Source organism: Chiroxiphia lanceolata, chromosome 1 (genome assembly GCF_009829145.1).
Source record: "Chiroxiphia lanceolata isolate bChiLan1 chromosome 1, bChiLan1.pri, whole genome shotgun sequence".
Lineage (NCBI taxonomy): Eukaryota > Metazoa > Chordata > Aves > Passeriformes > Pipridae > Chiroxiphia > Chiroxiphia lanceolata.
Window position 1 is genome coordinate 108,378,208 of NC_045637.1, and position 24,561 is coordinate 108,402,768.

Here is a 24,561-nt window from a genome sequence, read left to right on the forward strand (position 1 = left end):
GCAATCTATTTACTGCAATGGGCAGACTTTATCTGGGGCTACTGTGATTTAGATAAGTTTCTGATTCACCTTTTGATCTTTTTATGTGGTATTTACATTTCCTCTACTATAAAAAAGCTCCCACAGTGGTCATGATTGAAAGAACCAAACATTTAGCAGCAATTGCCAGAATATGAAGCTTAAAATGCTGTGGTGTTGACTATGGGATGCCAAATGCAGTAATGGGGATGAATGTGATATTTTTAAATGGTAACCTTTGTGAAAAAAGACTAATACAGGTTTTCTAATGAGAAATTCACTCTGGAGATAAGATTTCAGGGAGTACCTTTGTGATTTTGTTGAAGAAAAAACTGCCAAAGACACAAAGAATGCAGAGGTAGAGCCCAACAGATGAATTTTTTTATCTTGAGTATGAATTTGTCTTTTAAATTGTTCTGAAGAATCAGCCTGTTAAAATTAAATAGGTAAATAAAACCATCATTGTTACATACCATTCAAATAATTCAGTGAAAAAGGTGATAATCTCAAGAGCATGAGTCAACAGAAGACTACTGAATCATAAAGTAATGATCCAACAAGAACTGACAGATCATAATCATGATCTGAACATGCTTGTTTATTTGACATTGCTTGTTTATTTGCTTGTATGTGATAGGCAAGTTCAGGGTGTGGACTTGTAACTATTAAAGACAGTTAAGTGAGTATACCCATCTGCACAAGTCCAGTAATGCTTCTGGGAGGTAGATACATACTTCAAGAGGCAATATGAAAAGTATTGGTTGCAATTTTTAGGCAGAGAAGGGAAGGATGGGGTAGGCAGGGTGTGAAGTAAGAGAGCTGCATCCCAGCTGGATTTGCATGGTAATAAGTTCAGAATTTTCCCCTGAGGAGCTTCATGTATGAGATATGGAAATACATCGTACTGGCTTACAAGGCTGTAAGCAAAATGGATGCTAATGCCTGGATATAATGCCCTGCTAAAGTATGAGTCAAAGCCATATGCTTGATGATGTGCTGTGCACAACAAACTCTCTTCCATCCCTTCGCTGCTCACCTCACAGAGCTACCTCTCCCTCATTTCCACTGCTTACTGCTCATCTAGAAGAACTTTCCTGACTCTTGAAAGCCCACTACCAGCAGCCAGAAATACACATATATACACTCTGTGATCTACTCCCATGTCGATGGTTAAGTAGAGCTTTGTCATAGTTCTCCAACGACTCAAACTCCCAGGTAATCTTTTACCCTCAGCTGGTTCTCAGTCTGTGAATGTCAGCAACCAGCCACGAGATATCATCTCTGATGTTTAGGTTTGGAGAAGAAGTGAAGTCCTGAATTTAGGGAGAAATACCAGAAACTCTGGTACCTAAATGCTCAAATCTAGTGCCATTCCAGATATTGCTGATGCTTTTCCAGCCTTCAGCTGCTGCTCCAAATGGGTGGGGGGATTATCTGTATTTTCCAGAACATTCCTTCCAGACCACTGCAGATGGCTTTATGTCTTAGCACATCTTCAAAGCACTACCTGCCTTTGTTTAGACACCTGATTTATTCACTTCAAATCTGGTTCCTCTGACTTTGCTTATTGTTAGCCAGGCAACTGTTCCTTTTTATCCAGCAGAAAGCCCTCTACGCCAGTTTAAACCTCTTTAATTTCCAACTCTTTAAGCATGCATACCCTGGCTCATTTTCTACTTAGTTGTGCTGTTACCTAACTTTTTACTTATGCAAAAGGGTATAAAAATGTTTTATTTTTCTAGTAGTTTCCACTCATCTCATGCAGATGTAGTGTGTGCATGACAGTAGGGGATGATGTCAAATCAGACCTATGGTTTCACCCCAGAGTGGGTTTTCCAGGGACTTCTCCCAGTCACTGTTTCAGTACTGCTCTCTCCTCACCTCTCATCTTCTGCCTACAGAAGTAAATGGTTGCAGTCACTGGGTGAGGTGGAGCTCCGTGGGGCTGGCTATGTAAGATAGTTTTCTCATTTTTATTTGCAGTTGAGAGAAATGGAGTATATTGATAACGTCATGTTCCTTCCTCATAAATGCCATTACTTTTCCCATGTCATGGATTCAGCCAGGCTATGTCACATCCATATGTATTACAGCTCTCCCAGAATTGCTGGATTTTTACTGAGAGGGTGACAGTAAAAATCACTGTGGAGGTACACTTGTTCTTTCTTCTACAATCATCAAAACTTAGGTTTCTCATAATTCAAGTCTCATTTCCCTTCTTTCTTAAAATTGTATATATTCTTGGAGTAGTGCATCCATCCAACACTTGCCCAATAGTTTTGACTTCATGTGAAAGTGTTTTGTGGCTGTGTATTAGCTTTTGGGCCAAATCAGACTTCAGCTCATGTGGGTCAATGTAGCCTGTAGGGCTTGTTTCATCCCTAGTTGGTTGGAATTGTTTTAGGCTAAGCAGTAGAACGGAGCTATAATATTTTGGTCAAGGATTTGGTCCATACCATGTCAGAGTTGAATTAGGTTCCTATGGTCAGCCTCTAATATTCATCTACCAGTGTAAGGGCAAGTATATGTAGCCAATTAATATGTCTGTATGTTTGTGCACGTGTAAAATAGCAAATAAAAGCCACAGGAACACAAAGGCTGAGCAGGGGTTCTGACAGCATATGTTGTTCACTCATAGCTGCTGTTACGGAAATGTATTTGTTCCTCCTGTTGTGTTGTTTTGGGTTTTTTTGGGGTGATGTGTGGTCTTTTTGTTTAGTTAGTTTTTTGTAGTTGTTGGTTTTCTTGGGTTTTTGGGGGGGGTTTGGTTTTGTGTTTTTTGGTTTGTTTTTTTTTTTTTTTTTTTTTTTACAGACTTGTTTTTAGCACTTGCGCCTTGGACAAATTAGTCATCTTTTCCCTTAAAAAAGAAGTTCTACTACAGTTTGACTTCCGACAAGTTTATTTTTGTGCCTTCTCAGTCCATTTATTCCATCTGTCTTCACCTCACCTCACTTCTGACGTCTTCTGTTATCTGGGCATTCTTCCAAACATACTAACTGGCAGCTACAAAAAAAGGAAACCTTTGAAATGCAGAACTAAAGAAGTCATTCAGGCTGCAAACTGATAATTCATACACTTTATATCCTGTTCTGTATTTTTCTTTGTGTTGGACTGAAAGGCCAAGCAAAACATGGTTGTCAGTTTTATTATTTTACTATTTTCCTGCTATTATTTTTTATTGGGATTGCCTTTCCTTATAAAGAAAAAAACTAAAAAACAAAAGAAAAAAGCAACCCCCCTGACACCAGGAACAGAGAGCAGATTCTGAGGATATCCTTACCTTTCTACATACCTAGCACTTGGATAGAAAGAGGGGGAAAAAAAGAGATAATGCTAAGAAGCTGCTCAGCTTTGCTCTGAAATTTGTACCTCTGATAGCCATTCCTGAAGCAGTAACTTATGCAGAGGACATAAGTTCAGAGTGCCCAGCTCTGCCACCTGCTCTTTCTCACTGTAATTTGGCTTTAGCACGTTGTATTCAAAGGAGCTTGAACCTGGCTCCCAGTTCAAATCCATGGCAAGATCTTGGGTTTGGTCTGTAAAGTGTTAGTGAGTCATTTGTCAGCTACATAAGGATTTTCCTATCTATTTTTGGTCCCCTGAAGCTACTCTGTATGTACAGGGCACTATTAACTAAACAAGGCCAAAGACTCAGCTTGTAGCTGCACAATATAAAGCATCCCTAACTGGAAGTTTAATTTTGGAATCATTTGCCAGCAGGGACAAGAGTGAAATGTTTAATCAAGAGGTCAACCTGCAGAATAGCAAGATGCTCCCTGTGCACCCTAAACCCTTGCTAATTGATGAATTCTCGCAGCCCTTCATATCCTTCGGTTTCAAGTTCAAATTTTGCTGGTTTATTTCTTGCACAAAGAAGTGCTTCATTCGTAATAAGGTTTATTGACAGGATTGGGCTCAAGGTGTGTTCTTGTTGGAATGTACATTATTGGGATTAGCCTGAGCTCCTTTTCCCTGTTACCTCTCCTCACATTTGTCCTGCCTCGGCATCTTCTCTGTGGGTGTGCTTGCCAATATGAGCTTAGTTTTTTTCCTTTCCATTTGGCACAAGGTTCCTTTTTCTTTTTTCTCAAACAGCTTCAGTCCCTAACTTGCTGTTCTCCAGCCTGTTACCTGCTACTATTATCCAGTTGCAAACATTGCAAAACTTAATCATAGTAAAAAAAATTTGTGCCTGTGTGCATGCTTTTTCCCCTCCTCTGGGTATTTCCAATATATGAGTTGAAGTGAAGACTGGGAGACTGAAAATTATTGGTAGACAACACAAAAGAATTTGACAAAAAGAAAACACCTTTCCTTTATTCAGTTGGCAGCTTGTGATCTCTCAGAACAAAGTTTATTGCTAATTTATTGATAATAGAAGAAACTGTGGAGTTCTAAGACACATTAAAAGGTAAAAATTGTTAGGTCCCAGTCCAGTATTAGATAACAATTGTCTGATCATGAACAAAGAAACAGAAGAACAGAAGCTGGGTATTGAGTGACTGGAAGTTACTTTGTTCTTCAAACAGTTTAGTGTGAAACAGCACTTAAAAACACTCAAAGAAAGCTTTAAAAAACCTCCACCATACTCTTCACTTGCTATTTTTTGAAATTGAGCATAGAATCATAACATGGCAAATATTGATTTATCATTCAGTAATTCTAAAAATTATTTCCATAAATCCTTTGAACCATATTGAGATATCTGAAGTTGTTGTACACAGAACTATAAAGCCAGAGTCAATAACGTCTTTCCCTCTTAGTAGTACTGTTATCGTAATACTTTAGGACTTGAAAAATGTGTTGCACTAATCCACTCTGCAGAGCACCATATTTGGGTTAACCTAAAGAGTTCACTCTTCCATAAAAAGAATTTTCAGGAAGATTTTGAGATTTAAGTCCTTTTGGCCCCCATGGAAACAAGAGTATAAGAAGAAATCTGTGTTCCAAACTGCCAGCTTTGTTTCTGCATTTTGAACTAGATTTCACAGACACTTAAATTTTGTTAAAGTTTTTCTTCCTCCTACCTATCTGCATTGGAGTAAGCCCTAAGACACCTCTATCATTAAAGGGTAAAGAAGTCAGTTTCCTCTTTCCAACCTATGGAGTAAACTCCAAATGTTTCCATAGATTAGATGAGTTGAAACCTCTGTCTCCTCTAACTACTCTCTGGGTGGTGTTTTCTGAGCATGGAATATTTCAGCATGGTTCAGAGGCCACCACCCCTTTCCTTTGAAACCCAAAGGGAAGGAAAGAAACCTAAGTGCAGACTTCTGCTCTTATTTTTCCAAGTGGAAGAAATAGTGCTTGGAGGAATAACTTAGAGATATACTTCATGAGTGGAGAAAACACACCACTTCTCGGTTTTTTCTGTTTCCTTTTGCACACTTAGTTGTGCTCAGCCTTTTGCATTTTTTAGGTCTGTTTGGGGGTTTATATGCAACATATGTTGTATATGGAAAGAACAGGGTCCACCTAAAGGCTATGGGGGTCAGGTGAATAAATTCTGGTGTGAATCCCAATGCTTTGCACTCACGATGTCAATCACAGCCTCAACCTCTAAACTGAAAAATCAGAAGGTGTTTGTGATTATAGCATAAATAACCTACATGGTTAGGCAAGATAAGTATATACAATTTTAAATATTAAATCTCAGCTGCACAAAAGGAACTGCTTTTGTGAACTTAGTTGCCTTCCCTCATCCAAGCTTCCACATTAGACTGTTCCCTCTGCCATAAAAAACTTTGCCTCCTGGGCCAATGAATGAGATTAATCTTCTAAAACCTTTAGCATACTACCTGCATCACTACATAAAAAAAATAAATAAATAAACCTACCACATAGTTCCCTGATTTCAAACTTTGCAGATTCAGAGTTCACTAAGAAGTCATCTCTCTTTTTCCTTAGAAAGAAGACAACCGTGTAGAATAATAGAGTTCTCTGTCTAGCATACAAATCCATCTGGAAATAATTTAGTCTGCAATAATTGTGGGCATTTGATTCAGCATTAAATCCCTGTAGGTAATTCAAATGTAAATTTATTAGGGTGAGTTTATCCCCAAGCCACCATAGGATCCAATGTTTGGAGATTAAATTGGCCCACTACACTAAAGTCAGAGCCTGCATTGTTTCTGTTGCATCAGGATATTATTACATGCTGTAATGTCTGTCAGTATAAGCAGACATTTACTAGTAATAAAGTCAATAGAGACAATACAGACAATCACCTGAATTGCATTTATTTTTCAGACCTTTAAAAACTAGTCATTCTTTGGTTATGAATAGGTTTATATACTGGTATCTAAATCAGACAACACTGGTCTAATTCATTATTCTGTTATGCTGTACTCATATGAGATTGTCTTTTTGGTTAAGTAAAATTCTTTGCATTTCACATTCTGCTTCAGAAAAAAAGCCTTATGTTTCAAGAGGCATTCAGCACATAATGTAAACAATGCCATCTGTCTTTTTCTTTGTAAAATCTTCTTCAAGATAGCCCCGATATGCCTACTGTTTTCAATCACTTAAAAGGCAGTAATCCAATTATATCATCCTCTATGTAGGAACTGCCATTGCTTTCAGTCCACTTCCAATCCTGACACAAGTAAATCACTTTGATAAGATCCTCTTTTTATTTATTTTTTTTCTGAGGAGACTAGCATAAGTAATGATGCCAGTGATAGACCAAGGACAAAATGACCATAATGGACTTTCTGTAGGAAAGGAAAACATGTGCCATTGTGATTTATCGTGTTACTTGATAAATATTTTTCCTTGGAATTTCTGCAACAGGCACACTCTCCAAGCGAAGGGCATTAGCAAGTATGAATGGACAAATGGTAAAGTCAGAAAAAAACCTTCATTAAACAGTAGATTTAAGCAGCTATTGCTACTTAGATTTCTTAAATAGGAACAAAAGGTCAAAGACATTTTGGAAATGTGCCCGAGTCATATTCATCTTTGGTATAATGCCACCTACTTACATGGAAACGCGCTGGGAATGTGTAAGGTTGGATCTTCCTTACAAATTACTAAGGCTTATCGTGTAGATATGCCTACCTTCTATTTAAAAATGGTTTGGGTAACTTCAGTGCTTTGTGCCACAGTGAGGCAGGGGCCTGGCAGACACATCTAACCTCCCAGAATAGATGTGGCACGAGATCAGTAGTATCTGCAGACTTCCTGCTACGAACTGCCCTCGACTCTGATGATGAGAAAGCCTGGTTAGAACTGAGCTGCCTCTTGCTCCTGATTTCAGAAAAATGGGAGAGCAGCAGATGAAGTGGTCATGTGCAATTCAAAAGCTTGTTTGAAAGGAGCACTGGTTTCTCTTTGAACCCAGACCAATCACTCAGCACAAATAACTCCAGAGTTTGTATTTTAAAATTTATGAAAAGTGTTGGTCTTACATTTACTGTCTGAGACCACATCCAGGGAACACAGTAGCAAGTTCACTCTATTTTGCTGAATAAGCAGGTGATCAGCCATACTAAAAAATCACAGGCCAAATTCAGTATTTTCAATGTCATGCTATGAGGTTAGTCTTTACTTAAGTAATTTGGAAAGTCTGTGTGAGAGAACTGTGATCTGGACAGGAAAAAGGTACTGTATTTAACCAAATGAATTAAGATGTTGTTTAGGATGATGTTCATACAGGAAGTTGTTTCCTTTTACAGAGAAAGTGTGGAGAGCCTTATCCAAAAGCATTCCTATGCCCGATCCCCCATTCGAACCTATGGAGGAGAAGACGATCTTGGAGATGAGAGCCAGGCAACACAAAGCAGAGGTAGGAGAATGTGCTCAAAAGGTAAACTGCGGTGACTGAGTTATGCTTGAGAAGAGCAGGGCCACAATCAGTACTGTGGTACTCTAAAGCATTTCTCTGATGTGTCTCTCTGCCATGAAGTCCTATAATGAAGAAGAATATTTATTACTTTATGGTTCTTTGGGACACCTGATGTGCCCATGGCACTGGTGAAGTGGTTCAGTTCAGGAGGTAGCTCTAGGATTGCTCGTATAGTCTTTGCCATCAGAAGAGAATCAGCTCTGCTTCCTCTTCAAGATGTCTGAAAACCAGGCAACTTCATTACCATGATGTTGAGAACAAGATAACACTGCCCATCTCTTAGCAGGACTTACTAGCTGGGCCCTGCACCATTTGTAAAGTACCCTACAGATGTGCCACTTGCTGTCCCTCCATCGTTCTGTGAACAGAGGACTTAGTTCTGACTATCTTCAACCAGCCTGTAGTTACGTGCTTTGCCTCCACAGGAAGAAAAGTCTGTAACTCCCCAGAAAATTGATATTTAATTGTTGTCTCTTAGTCTCTAAAAGGTGCTTTTCCTGCTGGGGCAATTAGCTCTCAAATGCTTTATCAGTTTGTCTGCTTTAGCAGTAACATAGTAGCAAGACAGATTTGTTCTTTGCGGGAATACTTACCGGACAAATTGCATCTGTCACAATTTGCCACTGGAAATAGATCTCAAATCCATCCTGTGGGATTGCTGACTAGCATAAACTTGTGTTGCATTATACTTTGCATGTTGACTTTGTGACCTGCCTGATATGCCACAGCCACTTGAGGTAAAGCAGTTCTATCTGTCTTCCGACTGGCAGTGCCCTTGTCTTGTCCTCTAACTTCATACAGTGTTGCTAAGATAAGAGCTTTATTTCTGGTCATAAGCTCTTTGGACTTGTGCAGGAAAAACACTTATTTTTAACTATGACTGGCTTTTCAATAAAATGTGATTAGGTGGGCTTGTTCTTACACATCTGTTCTAAGAGCAGGTCCTTAGATTATGGAGTTTCTGGAGCAACTCCTAACCTGGTATGATACCATCATTTCACATACTTCTGGGGGATTACCTTGCTTCATGTCATCTTAGATCTTAGGCCAGCTATTGTTGAAGACTGTTAAATTTTCCCTTGCCAGAAGGGCTCAGAGCAAGGTATCTTCTTTTCAAAAACTAAATTTCTCCCTGGTATGCTGTCCTCCTTTGGGAGTGACAAAATGAACAAAGTAAACCTCAGTATTAGAGCTGGCCATTAAACCCTTTCCCTTCCGAAAAGAATCCCTAGGAAGGTGTCATAGAAGGAAATAATACTTTATTGCAATTAATTTTATGTATAATAAAAGGGTACAGTTCTGCATTTGCTCACAATATGGCAAGTGAGTAAGTGAGGAAGATTATGAATTATGGCAATGAACTTTTTTCTAATCTGTGAGCCATATGCTAGCGTGGGACGTGATTGTTCTGGGCAACCAGAGGCATGCACAGAGGGTAAAACATACTGCTCTTGCAGATGAGCAACTGGTACTGCCTTTGGTCTCTCTTTAAGTCTGGTATCCTTAAATAAGGAAAAGTCCTCCAAGATACAAGGAGAGAAATAATGTTCTTACTGAAAATCCATGGATATTTTCATTTCTTCCAATGCATTTTGAAACAATCTTGCACGCAAAGCTGATGGATGTTCTTCCATGCATATGAGAGTTGATAGCCAAATACATGCATGTTGCTGGGTGGCATGTGTTATAAGCTCTCTGAGGCCTCAATTGCCTCAGAATTACTAGAGCACATTTCCTTGGTGCTGGCAAATATGGTATGTGACATTTTTTGGAGTACTAAGCTGCAATTAGAGACGATTGCAGTTGGAGGAGTAAAGGATGCTTGAGGAGGTTCCTTGTGAGATTCACAGAATAGGTTGGGTTGGAAGAGACCTTTAAAGGTGATCTAGTACAACCCCCCTGCAATGAGCATCTTCAACCAGATCATGTTGCTCAGAGCCCCACCCATCTTAACCTTGCATATTTCCTGGGATGGGGCATCCAACCCCTCTCTTGGTCAACTTTGCCAGTGTTTCACCACCCTCATAGTAAAAAATTTTGTCCTTATATCTAGTCTAAATCTAACCACTTTTAGTTTAAAGCCATTACTCCTCGTCACAAAGGTCATGCTAAAAAATTTTTTCCCAACTTTCTAATAGGCCCTCTGTGTACTGAAAGGCTGCAGTTAAGTCTCCCAAAAGCCTTCTCTTCTCAAGGCTGAACAACCCCAAATCTCTAAGCCTGTCCTTACAGGAGAGGTGTTCCAGCCTTCTGATCATCTCACAATCGTTAATGAGAAAGAATCACATACCTTATTCTGCATAGAACAAAGAAATAAATAACAGAGATAGACTTTCTAATTACTTCAGCACCCTCCCAGAGCATTCTCTGCTCAGATGATTTCAGCCATCTAAAGATGGAAGCTGCTAGCCTACAGTAGCACATTCATCAGAAGGCGTGTATGTCCAAAGGAATTAACAGATAGGAAAGGTACAAATCCAATTAAAAGTCTTTAATGCACATCTGCATTCACACAGACGATTCATAGTAGCCACCTGGAACAGAGCCAAATGTAAATCTTCTAGGCAAATCCAGATTTGCGTTCTGCTTTTCCTGTAGCACAATAATGCTCAGATACCCCCTGATGTATCAAGGGTTTTGCTGCGGTCTGTGAGTAAATTATTATCTTTAGAGTTTGTCTCTAGATCCTAACTTCCCAGTGGTTAGGATTTGGTTCAATTGCAGGGCCAAGATTTGGTTCAAGTTTGTTTCCACTGCTGAATTCACACAATTTATTTTTCCTGTTACTGGACTGTTTTACTTGTTTCATTAAGCAGGGAAAAAATTAATTGTCTTTCTGATTTGAGAATATATCCCTTAAGAAATTGATGATTTTTTAAAAATAACAACTTGCATTTTTTCTTTCTATTGTTTTTTTTAGCTTATAATTTTGGTTTGAGTATGTGTCTGTAATTGGTTAGTATAATTAATTCAAGTAAGTTTACCTTGACAGATAAACGCCTTCATGTTTTTTTCATTTCACAATTTGGATGAACCTGTCTTTTAAAATCAGATTCATGAAACTATTTTTTTTTGTCTCTGAATGTTTTGCAATACTGGCTTGAAATATTTTGTCAAACACTCTTGCCAATAAATTTATTTTCTAAATTAAGAAAATTGGTCAAGAAAGAAAACACAGAAGGGACATGAGTTGAATTGTTGTTTGAAGAGGAATAAAGAGAGTTTATTTATGGCATTTTATTGTATTCCCCATTTCTAGAAATCGGACATATGATGATGACTAGATGCATAGAGGAACTACAGAAGTCAAGGGCAATACAGTAACCAGATTATTTGAAAATGACCATGTGTAATTATCCAAACAAATTATTGTTTCCCCCAACATTCTACTGTCAACATGAAGCAAGTAATTAGTTCTAATTTTAATAAACCATTTTTATTTTTCTTTATGATTCTTCAATCTTCAGAAAAAAAATTATTTTAAAGAGTAGGAAGATTTGTGAAAATAATTTTTGGAGCTTTTCAGATTAAACAAACCCAAAACAAAATGGCAAACAAAACACTTCCATTTGATCAAAAGCAGATAATTACCTTCCAAACAAGTTTGGCATCTTAATCATTTAGCATTAGTGCTGTTTCTTGAAGCACTGTACACAGTTGGAAATACAACAAAAGTTTTGATATTTACATTTCTAGAATTTTTTGTTCTATATTGTGGAAATAGTCAGGTTGACTGGAAAGATGTAGGTTGACAAATTTTACTGGAGTAAAAAAAAAAAAAAAAGGAAAAACTTGTAGTGCAAATTACATTTTTCTGCATTTTTGCCACACTGAAATTTTAGGAAAAAAATAAATAATTCTTATGAGGATCTCACGCAAAAAGCTACAAGCATGTCTTCAAAACAAGGACGTAAGGCAGTGAGATTCCGTGACAGAGTAGATACTTCAGTGTTTAGTGGTAGGATTACAAGGTGCTTCAGTGTTAAATACCAAAAATGTCTGATGTCCAAAGCTGATTTTACTGTTCAAGCCACTGCAAACAGCTTCTTAAAACAGAAATTCATCTAAGATATAGTGATAAAGGACAGCAAACAGCAAATAATAATATAAAGAGAGGAGTATTTGAGAAGTATTTCCAGTGACAACTGGTCATTGAAATCAGCCTTGCTGTGAAAGACTGATTTTCTCCCTTTTTGCTGTTTTACCAGTTCTGTGTGTTGCAGTGCCAATGTCAGGCATTCTCTCTCTCTACTTGCAGGGTCAGCCTTTACAACATCTGATAACCTGTCCCTCAGCTCCTGGGTTTCCTCTTCAACCAGTTTTCCGGGATTTCAGCATCCACAGTCTTTGAGTGCCCTGGGTACCAGCACTGCATCCATAGCTACACCCATTCCTCATCCGATCCAAGGATCTCTGCCTCCGTACAGCCGCCTGGGAATGCCTCTTACACCCTCTGCTATAGCCAGCTCCATGCAAGGTAGTGGTCCCACTTTCCCATCCTTCCACATGCCTAGGTACCACCATTATTTTCAGCAGGGTCCTTATGCAGCTATCCAAGGACTGCGTCACTCTTCCGCAGTGATGACACCGTTTGTATGAGTGACAAGAGAAACACAACATTTTAAATGTGCAAGTTTGGTATGAAGAATACAAGGGACCTTTCTGAAAGGCCTGTGGCAGGCGTGCTGAACTTGTAACAAACCAGCTAAAAAAATGCATTATGGATATAGATTCCTCTTTCAAGGGATCACAAGAAGCGAGCATGCAGCTTGGAGCTGCTCACAGATCTATGTGTAACACAGCCAAAATGGATCCCAAAGTCCCCAGGATTTTTGGTCACATGCAGCTTGTTCCAAAGGTGCATTATACCTAGCAGAAAAAGATTATGTTTATGCAGCAGCGTACAAATTAATTGTCTATAGGTCTTTTTTCATATGCTAGATGGATTATGAAAAAGGCAATACTCTCACTCATCTTCATCTCTTCTTGTGGCTGATGAGCATCTAAACAGAAAAATGTATTGCTATAACTTTGAGCATGTTTTAGGCTATCTCAGCATACATTTGTGAAAACACAACAAAGTGGAGAAGACCACTGTCCTTTTTAAGACTGGCTTATATTCATGAAAACCAGTATTTCTTAGTTGCTACTATAATCACAAAGAGAAAATTATTGACAAGTATTTCTTTCTTTCTTTGTTTCTTTCACAAAACACTTACCAGTTCAAAAAAAAAAAAAAGAAAGAACTGTGTTACTGGACTGTAGTAGTAAAAATGTATTTTCTCCTTCAGCCTAAAAATAAGTTTGTCCTATATCCTAGGAGAGCAATTTAACTGCCTGTTAAGGTATAATGAAGGAAAATTTTGATTTAGAAAAATCTGTTACTTAAACTTAGAAACCCAAGATATCAAATTTTAAAACAGTGCTTGTTTGCTGCTGTGCTTGCCACTGAAGACCTGTTTCTAGCTGCATATATGTACCAGTTAACCAAATTTCAGGCTAGATCAGTCTGTAGACTCTCCAGATCAAACTATATCTAGTGGACTAGTATGAGTGGAGTATCTTTCTACTTGTACTAATTTTCTTGGGTTTGGTCATGGCTGTTACCATACAAGCTCTTTGGCCAGGAACATGAGGGCTGTACTGCCAGTTTTAACATGTCCCACTATAATGGCGGAGTTTCATTAGGAAAATATCAGTGCAGAACTTCACATGAAATTCTTTTAAAATTCATATCTGACATTTTTCAGTTAGTAATTCGGGTTCTCATTCAAAGTACTGCCCACGTTTTCTAGTATGTTTTGTCTGATGCAACAGAGGAACTGTAGAGGTATAAGAAAATAGTGACCTGTCTGCAGAGAGCTAACATGAATCCTTTGCACAGCTGAAAAGAGTATCAGTGTGATATTGGTTTTCTGTGTGGCAGGAGCTGGGATTTCACTGTAAATAATAAGTCAACACAGAGTTTCTGTGAAGAGTTGCATCCAAGTTAGAGATGATAATATATTACTGACAAAAAAGAACTAGCAATCCAATCTCATATATTACAAATCTGTGTAGAGCTGGAACACAAAATAGAAAACAGACTTGTCCACTTTGGCCCAATCTGTGTTGGTATCATATTGAAAAAAGCAGAGTACAGTACACTGAGCCACCTACCTCCCATCTCCATGAAGTGCAAGGCATGTTATGTGCCTTTATTTGTCCCATTGCCTTGTTTTACGTGCCCCATCACACAGAGCAATAACAACCTTACAGGCTTTTCCCAGCTTCTACTGTAGGACAGTACTTGCATCCACAGATAAGGGCCATCTTTATATATCTTCTAGTAGTTGAATTTAAAATCTTCTCAAATTGGCCATTTAAATCACCTTTTCAATCAAGTTATCTGCTGTATTATCCTAATTCCCCTTTAATCACTGTTGGACCTGCTGATAAAAAATGACCTGGGGCAATTTGCAACTCCTGTGCTTTGTATGTGAATGAAAATTTATTTACAATTTCTGGGTTCAGAGCTGCTACAAGGAGTTTGATAAATGAATATAATAGGCCAAGCTCTGCAATATTTAAATGGTTTAAAATCAGACACTGAATTTGTCTTGAGGTATCAAAATATTAGATTTTGAAATACTGCATGTTGCAAGGTTGTATCTACTTATGACCAATTTTGATATAAACCCCCTATTTTTCAGGAAATTAGATGATACTGGCCCCCCAACAATGTAACTCTTCGAGTACATATGATTCTACAGACATGAGAATTACAGGGGAAATTTGGAAGAAAGTTTTATTCCCTCACTTCAGTTGCTTGACTTCTGTTAGAGTTGTATGAAGACCCCAGGATGCCATGCACTAAGGTCTGTGGGGAAATTAGGTTTCTTTTATCTGGTTCCTTCTGCAGTTTCATTAACTTATCTAGAGTTGCAGAGGATATGGTTAGGTTCAGAATTCAAGCCAGTAGTTTTATTGCTGATACTTCCATCAAGAAAGGGTCAAGTGAGTAGGCAGCCTTTATATGACTCCAGAAACAAGTTTAAACAGGTTGACTGATTTAGGCATGGTTGAGATGTGACATAAAGGCTGCTCATATACTGACCCATCCTTCTTTCATGAAGCAAATTTGGAGACATAAACTGTACAGTCTCTTCAGCCCTGTCCCAGTCCCTGCTCTGAAAACACCAATACCTGGCATGCACAAATGTCCCTTATACTGTTTCAGAGAAAATTCTCCAGACTATTTCTGGAGAATGAAACTAGATTTTGACTTCATTCACAAAAATATTAAATGAAAGACAAATGCTTTTCACTAGCAATAAAGTGTGACTCATATCTAAAAAAATATGGCTGTCTCTATATGAAACATGATAAAGCCAATTCCTCATCCAAATCTCAGTGATGAATTTCATATTATAGATGACGCAGAACTATCTGTCAAAATCCACAACTTGATTTTTCCAGTCAGATCAAGTCTCTCTCAGTGTGCTCCTCCCTCCTCATGCTGCTTTCTGGCATGTGCTGCTCTCCGATGGTTTAATTCCTTTGCATCAGAAACCTACTGGGTTACACACTAAAGCAGAATCACAAGGAGATCCCAAGCAAGTAAACAAAGGTAGCTTGTGACAGCCTTCCCCAGGAATGAGATCGATAGGTATGTCCAGTCCTCACTTCCTCTTCTTTGACTTCACAATCCTACCAACAAAACCTGTTGCATAGATTTGAGGTTTAAGGGATTAAGTTCACAGAGACCACAGGGCATCCAGTGAAGAGGTTTTGCCGCCTAGCAATGTTTCTGCTCCCCATCCCTCTCACCCTTCTGTAGGCAGGGGACAGCATGGGAGTGATTCCAGGAATAAGATTCCTGCCCAACTGAAGTCAAAGGGAAATTTATTGACTGAAAGGGAGGCAGGCTTTCATTCTATATTGTCATATAAAAATAATAAAGTCTAACAGTAAGAACAATGACTTTAGTGACAGCAACAATATAGGAACTTTAGAGAAAAAAATAAACCCCAAGTGCAAATCAGCTTTAGCACTGAACTCACAATTGGAAGAAAATGAATGTAAAGTCACAATTAATTGGTTAAAGAGTGAAATCACTCTTTAAAATTAAAAAAAAAAAAATTATCTCTACTGCTTTGACAATAACACAGTAATTTATTTGAGTTGCTGTACAGCTGTCAAAATTATATCACTTTCAGGACAGAACATCTGTTGTTGGTAGATGGGCTAGGAACACCAAATATAACCTAGAGTTTATTTTCCAAATACAACTCACATTTTATATCCCATGAGAAGTGCTCTTCACCTTTATGAGCTTTCTTGGCTCAGCAAAATGGAGCTGGTTTATATTGTTGGGGGTTTTTTAGGTTTGTTTGTCTATTTTTTAAGAAGAGTGGAGGGAACATACCTGAATATGCTTTTAAAAGAGAATGATAAGATTATCCTCAGAAGTTTTGCAAGTATGTTTCTGGGTTTTTTTGAATTATCATATTACCCATAGATAGTCAACACCCTCCAGTCTTTAATCCAACAAAAGCATCCTATGCACTAACAAAACAGACTTGGATGTATTTATCTGAATTTTTTCTCTTCTACTTTTGGAGCCCTGAGGATCTAAACATAAAAAAAATATTTTTAATCTGGCTCTTTGGTTTGCAGCATTGCTTTATATGGCCTGAGGCACTGTCAAAGACAGAAAATCAGTGCCACTGGGTTTCAGTCATGCTCTTCTAGGTATAAACTGAAAAACAAATATATACCAAGTAGATAAAGGTAGAGTTTCTAATGGGAATATTTCTTCATGAGTTCGAAGATGGTAAATTGTATGATAGCTAACATACTTGGTAATACAATCTTCAAAATGCAATTGCAAATTTTCTCCTAGAAGGCTTTATTAATGAAGGCTGTGACACTGCATGAACATGTACTCATAGCAAAATGTTGTCATTTCCAACATCCAGCAAACACTAACCAGCACTTGGAAATGAACCTTTTTTATAAAAAGCATTTGGACTGGCAACTTGATTATGCAATACATCCTTTTTATGTGTGTGTACTATATAGAAACAGAAATATCAATGAAAATTATTGCAAAAACTTGGGGAGATTTCCAAAACTGTAGGGTAATATAAATTTAAATTATGGTAATTCACTCCTCGATAAGGGCTGAAAGCAACTGTGAGATCAGTGTAACACTTACAGTCTCTTATCTTGAGGGAGTTGTGGTCGCAGTGCTTATACTCATCATTTGCAGAGGGATGACATTCACTCACTGCAAGATTAATTTTTATTTTAGTGATATTTTATTCTTGCTATTCCTTACAGAGCATTTTCTGCTTCAGGAGATGTGGTTTCTTTACTAACCACATATTTGCTGGCCAGAGGATTTATGTATTACTCTGTAATCAACTGTCCTTGCATATAGTCTCTAGATTATCAAATGACAACTTCTTTTTCTTTATTTTATCTTTTTAAAAGAAAACTAAGTGGTGATTTAAGTAAACTCTGAAGTAACTTTTTATGATAGTTTAAGGACAAAAAATACAGTTTGCTGTATTTTACCTTTAGCACATTTAACAATCTTTTCTTTTTTTTTCTTTTTTTTTTTTTTTTAATTGTACCTTCAGAAACATGAGGAAAGATTTGGTTTAAAAATAAGAAAGGTAAAAAACTGGATGTAACCTCTTTAACAGAATGTACCACAGTTCTTCTGTTTGCTGTGTTGACTTTGTTGTTTATAATGCATTGCGTGAGCACATTCACCATGTACTGAAGTGTGTGTTTGTGTGTATGGGGTGGGGGTAGGGGGAAATCTTTTTATGGAAAAAGAAGTTGTGAACATGAAATATGAAGCAACATCTAATGAAAACTTTCTTTTTAAGTGCAATATATTTATTTCTGCTAGAAATATAATATCAACATTATGTAATATTTGAAGCATTAAATGTTATTTGTAAACAGCTTAAAATTATATATATATCACAAAAACTGTACAGAAGTGCAAATGTGTGGATATTCAATTTCTTTCATTAAAATATTGGGTGTTTTGATATATCATTCTTATTTAGACAAATCTTTTTGCTTCTGTTGTTTTTCCTCTAACCAAGTCACTCAGTGCAGTGGAACCAGCAACAGATTTTTCTGAGAGTGCACAAAATTTGTTAGGGCTGCTCATCTGCAAAAGGTGTTCTTTGGGTCCATATGGAGCAATAGTTTTACTGCAGTTAAATACAATTGTAGTTTGCATATAGTTACACAAATTATTTTTTTCAAAATTCTTTGCAAATATATTCATAAAAATAACTGGATTTGCCAGCAGAACCCAAATAAGTGGCTGAAACACGGGGTTTTCAAGATTCCCAAGATAAACTAAGTCTAAGAAGAAAGTGGAATTAGGTCTATTAACTTAGGAGAATTGAAGATTGTGGGAGGCTACAATAAAGTTTTCAAATGTATGAAGAATGTAAAGAAGCGGGGAATAAATTCCTCCTGCTGCAGGCTTTTATTTTAACAGGATTTTATTTCAATTATACTAGCACATATTAAAGCAAGGGAGAGTTACGTGAGACATCTAAGGTATTTAAAGAGAAAGGATAGTGAAGCACAGCACTAGATAACCTAGAGAAGATAAGGAGCAATACCTATCACTGAAAGTCTTCTAGAACAGGTTGAACATGGATTAGTCAAGAACGATGTGATTAAAGGTAATCTTGCCTTGGGACAACCAGATGATCTCTTGACGTGCTTCCAAGCTATCTATGAGAGCCATGCCTTAAAGAAGCTTCTGAAAAAATTCTCATGTTTTTCCAAAAGCTTTTGTTATACACCTGTAGTTCAGCTTGTCCTCAAATTGAGATCAGCTGCTGAGCCTTTTGCAAGGACATCACAAGAGTCTCTGGTTTGCAAAAATCTTAATGTGATAGAAGAGCTGCAAGGTCCTAAGGAACAGCAGTAGCAGTAGCGTTGTCTTGGTTTAGTTTTGTCTGTGAATGTAGGCAGGTAGAGAACAGCCTCAGGTAATTCAAATCTGCTTTTAACTATGCTGAGTTGAAACCATGCATTAATGTGCTTGTTACATTTGGAATATATGAAAATCAGGATAGATTGCTGAGCTGGTAACTCTATATGGTGCCTTTTGTCTCTGTATTATATTCTCATGGCATCTTGGTAGCAAAACATGTATCCTCTCATGGATATTCAGTGCTGTGAAAGTCTTTTGCTTAACCTCAGGCTAAAGGGGCTTTCTTGATTACATGTAAGACTAAGCGCGTGCACTGGCACTTTCCTGAATCAGAACTATTGGCTGCGCGCTGGTGCAAGATATACTTATGAAATCAGTAGGCTTGCTTGCTTAAATCAGGGCTTAAGTGTTGCAGTGGAAGTTCTCTGAGCAACAAACACCTGTATAATTGGAGCCTTTATTTGCTATTGTTCAAAGAGAAAACAGGGATTAAATAAAATGAAGATTCTGAACTGCCTCCCAGCAGGGTTACTCTGAAGAGACTGATGAGTAGTCACGATGACTGTAGGCTGCCTTGTGTTTCACATTTAGAAAACAGATTTATATCCAAATTATCTATCTTGGAGATAAGCAGCACAGAAAACAAATTATTTGGAAAATGCTATTTTCTAAACTTCCTGTGCAAGAGCATGGTGAATGCACTGATTTAATGGTATGATAGAAATACAGAGCAATAAACAATATTTTGAATCAAGATAATTTCAAATACACATAAAATATTTAGATTATACACCAACAGTTCAAGATATAAACAAACAATAATCAGTAATGACAGTCCTAAAAATTAAACTGTCAGTGGTCTAATGTCCAAGATCTTTATTAAAGTTAATTATTGATATCAGGATTGGTCAGTAAGGCTTTAGGGACCTTTTTGGGAACTACAGAAGCTGGCCCTTTTTCTCCACGGTAATAACCAGAGGCCCAGGAGAAACCTATGGGGATGTCTACTAGGAAGGTTGGACACAGATGTTTCTTTGAAGAGAAGGATAATAATTTATCCAAATGCAAACAGTATTACATAAATCACCACTGTAGCATTTTTAGCTCTGTTAATATAAAATATAGTTTGAAAGGCAGACACAGGAAAAATATGGTACTTTAAACACTTTTTAGGATGGAAAATAGATTTCATACAGGGACTGTACTGACTAACTAATTTGTTGAATTAAAATCAAGCAACCATGCTCTAGAATTTTGGTCTATTGGTTGACTTGGAATTGCTTTATTCTCATTGTGAAGCCTGCCAAGAATATACGCAGTAATTTTGAGTGGCTTCAGGTTTCTGTGTTCTACAGAATCTCCTGGGTTTGAGCCGTGTGTTCACAAACTTCATGAGTACCTGCTTCAAATGTCTACGCTCGCCTCTGTTTGAGGAAGGCTGGTTAGCAAAGACGGTGATGAGCTGAATGATTGTCCTCCAGATACGCAAGCGGCACTCAGCTAGCTCTTTGTTTGCTTAAATTGCTAACGACTGTAGGGGAATAGCTCAAATAGCAAGACGAATTAAAAAAGGGAAAAGGCTTGAAACTGAATCTGTAATGGATGTTATTTAGAGCAAATAACTCCCCAAAAGGTAGAGGTGATACAGTTCCTTAAACAGCTGCAGCTTTTCTGTGCTTAGATGCTTAACTTTGGTCAGTTGTTCTGAGAGATTAATAGAAGGAACAAAGTATGTGGCAAAAAATCTGTGTCTTTCACCTGTGTCAGAAGTCTGTTATCTGCTCTTTCAGAGGCAATGCATTCATATGTCTTTGTCACTTTAAACTAGGAATATTTTCAAGTTTTTTATCTGGGTCTCTGTCCTAAGTCATCTTAAAATGAAGTAAAAGCAATCATATGGATTTGGAGAAGTGAGAAGTTCATGATATCTTTATTTTTAGTCTGCACTATCTTCCAATCAGCTTCCAGGGACAATGCATAGCATAATTTTAGCTATAAAATAATAAGTAATTCAGGTATCTGATGCCATCAGAAACCACTCTCTCTGTGTTCTCACAGAGGTAGAGGAAGCTGTGATTTCTAAACTGCAGTCTATGCTTAATAGGGGCTGCTGAAATTGGACTGCTTTCAATTAGGGGTCTGTCTGTTGAAAATCCCATATGATTTTATGAGACAACAAGTCTATGGTCTTCACTGGCGTTCTCTGGTGTAAAAGTATGGGGGAAGTGTGGGGAAGAGCAGCTTTTTTCTCTTTATCTTGCTCCTTGTCTTAAAGCCATGGTTGATACATAGTCACAAATCAATTATTATTTCTTCCTGTGCTCTCTCATGGATCAGTCCCAAGAGGAATTAATTTTTATCTTGATGCAAATTGTTGGTCATAAAATTTGCATTGATAATATCTGAACATGTACCAAGGGCTTTGGAATGGCAGGCTTCAATTACCTTCCCGCTGAATGTCATAGCTTTTAGACTTGAGACACCAGTCATACTACTCATCTTCAATGATATTACAAATAAGTTAGTAGTACTCAGGGGATTTATCAGCCTGACTTTATTTAATCACTCCATTTTCAGTTAACACAGTCACCCCAAACAGTGCATTTGCAGAGGATGATTAGATTGTTTCAGACAGTTAAAGACTTTGGCCTTCTTTGCTCCCTCCCTCGTTTTACAACGCACAAGGAACCTTGTGCATTTTTGTAGGAACACAAAAAAGTCTAACACTTCTGCCCCCGTAATTTCCTTTACAGGACTTTAAACACTTTCCAGTTGTTCTTAAATGAATTAGTATGTATTGTATAGCCTATCCAGCACTTAAGACAACTTGGCATGGTTTCCAGTAGTTCCGGATGGACAACTACTTGTGTTTTCAGTCACAGAAAATGTTTTCCTTCCTACATACCTGATGAGGGAAAAGAGTAACAAGGAATATTATAGGCTGAGATTTCAAAGCTCTTATTAGATGCACAGCTCCCACAAATGTTAGCAAGAACCATGCTTCTAAGTCCTGTTTGGAAAGGCTACGCTATACTGTTTGCTATTTTAAAAGGTTTATGGTTTTTTCAGAGGCCAGCCTAAATGTTTTAACATTCCTTCCTGAATTATTTTAAAGTTTCTTTTGCTCCATGCCATAATATTATGCCTTTATTCTCCTGTTCTTTCAACTTTGGCCAAACTGTTAGAGAACACATGGATACTTCCTTTTTATTTGCTACCTAAATAATAAGAGCACTTATGTAAGTTGCAAAGATTAATTTATTTTGTTTGTTTTTTGTTTGTTTGTTGGGTTTTGGAGATGTTGGTTTTTGTGGATCCTCTTCTTAGGAGCTTAGTTGTTTTGTGTTTTGCAGAAGAATAGCCTGTATACTTGTCTCAAAACCAGAACTGCCATCATGACAGTATAGACAAAACTGAATTTTGCTGTCCAGAATCTGAGGGATGGGCTCGAGCTGTCTTGACAAAAAAGAAGCTAGGAGAAGTCAGAGTGTAAAAAGATATGGAGAAGCATCGCATCAGCATGCTCTTACCACAGCCAGGAAGTGGTGCCTCCCACCCTGCTCCTGAGCAGCTGCTGCCATTCTGCATGTAAAGTTTCCCCAACAGAAAAAGCAAAATGTTTTCCTCTTCAGGGTTTTGGTATAGGCAGCAAAGCAGGCAGCAGGTTTGGGATTGGTTTGTCCCCACCTTGTCCAGGAACACAGAGACACACAGACTACTTGATGTTGAGAAAATGCCTTGTCAGCTTGTGCCTAGAGCCACTCAAGGCTGTAGATTCCTGGAGTGATCTAAGAGCCTAGAACCTAAGATCTGCAATGTACAGGTCTCTCTCTCACACACAAAAACTTATGGCTTAAAATATTTTTAATGCCTGTATTATTCTGGAAATGTGAATCCGCAGTGCAGCTGTGATGAGATGGACACTTTCACCAGAATGAACACACTGGAAAATCTAGAAAGACTTAAATAGCAACTGTCCGGATGTTACAGCAGAAATAAATTGGAAGCTGATCATAAGATCTAAGTGGGTATTTAGAGTTAGTGTAAATAGAAATACCAAATTAAGCAAATAACATGTAATTTTGAGATGAATTGCTCTATGTGCCAAGCATAAGACTTTGTACTGACTATGCCCTGCATGATAACACGAGAATAGGGCAGACATTTTAAAACCTAAAATCACACGAGAAATTGCAAACCACAAAAAAGAATACTAAAAGTCACACGTGCAATATGATCACAAACAGAAGTGCAGCATGGTTAAAGACAACTCTAGCTTAGAAAGAAGGTTTCTACTGACATATAACCTGAAGGCAAACCAGATCATACATCCAAATTTCAGCTATACTACATCCTGACTGAAGAAAATTTTAAAAATCACCTGTGTAAGCATGCCTAAATACAGGAAATACGAATGCTTATTCTAATTTTTGTGTTAGAATACACTGCTATTTCCCTGTGTCCTGCTTTGGTTCTGGAGTATGTCCATATAAAATAAGTTGCATGGCTGTGGCTAAACCAGTTATCCAAACACATAAAGACAACAAATGGGACGACAATAATGGATTTTTGCTTTATCTGGGATTCATGACAAGTGCTGAACATGCATCCAGATGGGGAAATTATTTAGAGAAGACAAAAAAGACCCCAGAAAAGGAAACATGGAACTGTGTATCATCTTCATTTAACTAATGAAAGCCATAAGAATTAATAAGTGCACCAATCTGTTGGAATAAAATTGAGAAAAGAAACAGAGGTCTGCAAAATTTCCCCTACCATTGAATATGACATAACTAATTTTAAAATGAACAATGACTTCATTTTTGTTTTGCTCCACACTTCACTGATGTTGAATTAACCAATGCCTTAAAATAGTTTTCTCCATGTGAAGTCACTTTTAAAATTAGTGTTTGAATGAAGCATTTTAAGCTAGTGAGGAAATCACAAGTTTAAAAAGAAAAAAAGCAAGCCTTTACAAAAATGTTATGTGATGGTCTGCACTTTTGCTAGTAAAGAAAGCACTGATTCTTAAACATGACAAGGTTTGGGCATAAACCTGATTCTACGGGTACTGTGTATCTCTGTGATGGAAAGGACCGTAGCAGGGAACTTGTTCATGAATACGAGTGTGGTTTCAGCTGTTTTTACTGGATTTCCTTATTTACATATAGGAGACATTCTAAACTAGTTGTTCCACCCAGACCCACACAAATCAGATATCCAGGCGTAGAGTTATAAAGTACAAGACTAATTTCAAATTTGAATACGGGACGGCTGCCTTCCTCATAATCTAATTTTAAGACTAAATCGTTTCAGTTCAGCATTAGGGAAACCTTTTTCCCTCCAAGCAGCCCTCTGAATTTTTCTTTTGTAATTTTATTGTAAATTTTGTGTTGTTTTGCTGTTTTTATTAAAAGATGACCATGAGAAACAAAATTTCATGAGAACCCCAGCTTCCAGTAAAAAGAAAAAAGGTGGCAGGGAAATAGGTGGAATAAATCTGCTTCAAAATTCAGGATAATAATATTTAAAACACCTTATAATTCTTGTTCAGACACTGTTTTTTTCTTTTTTTTTTTTTAATATTTGGGACTGGAAACAGAGTAACTTTTGCTGTTGTTGCTATGTCAGCAAATAAATGTTTTTCTAATATAATTTAATCCGGTAACATAACCAAAATAAACAATGACAGCAAAGTGACTTTTCACTGTCATTCTTTACACAGCCCTAATTA

At 37.5% G+C, this 24,561-nt stretch overlaps 1 protein-coding gene across 1 annotated transcript in view; it reads left to right on the top strand.

The window, feature by feature from the left end:
- The window catches only part of TBX20 (T-box transcription factor 20), a 34,673-nt gene extending 21,588 nt beyond the window's left edge, over positions 1–13,085 (top strand). The window contains exons 7-8 of the mRNA XM_032706557.1: positions 7,698–7,807; positions 12,126–13,085. Of these exons, the coding sequence (XP_032562448.1) occupies positions 7,698–7,807; positions 12,126–12,466 (451 nt within the window). The 3' untranslated portion in view covers positions 12,467–13,085. The remainder of the gene's footprint in view (positions 1–7,697; positions 7,808–12,125) is intronic.
- The last annotated feature ends 11,476 nt before the right edge of the window (positions 13,086–24,561 follow it).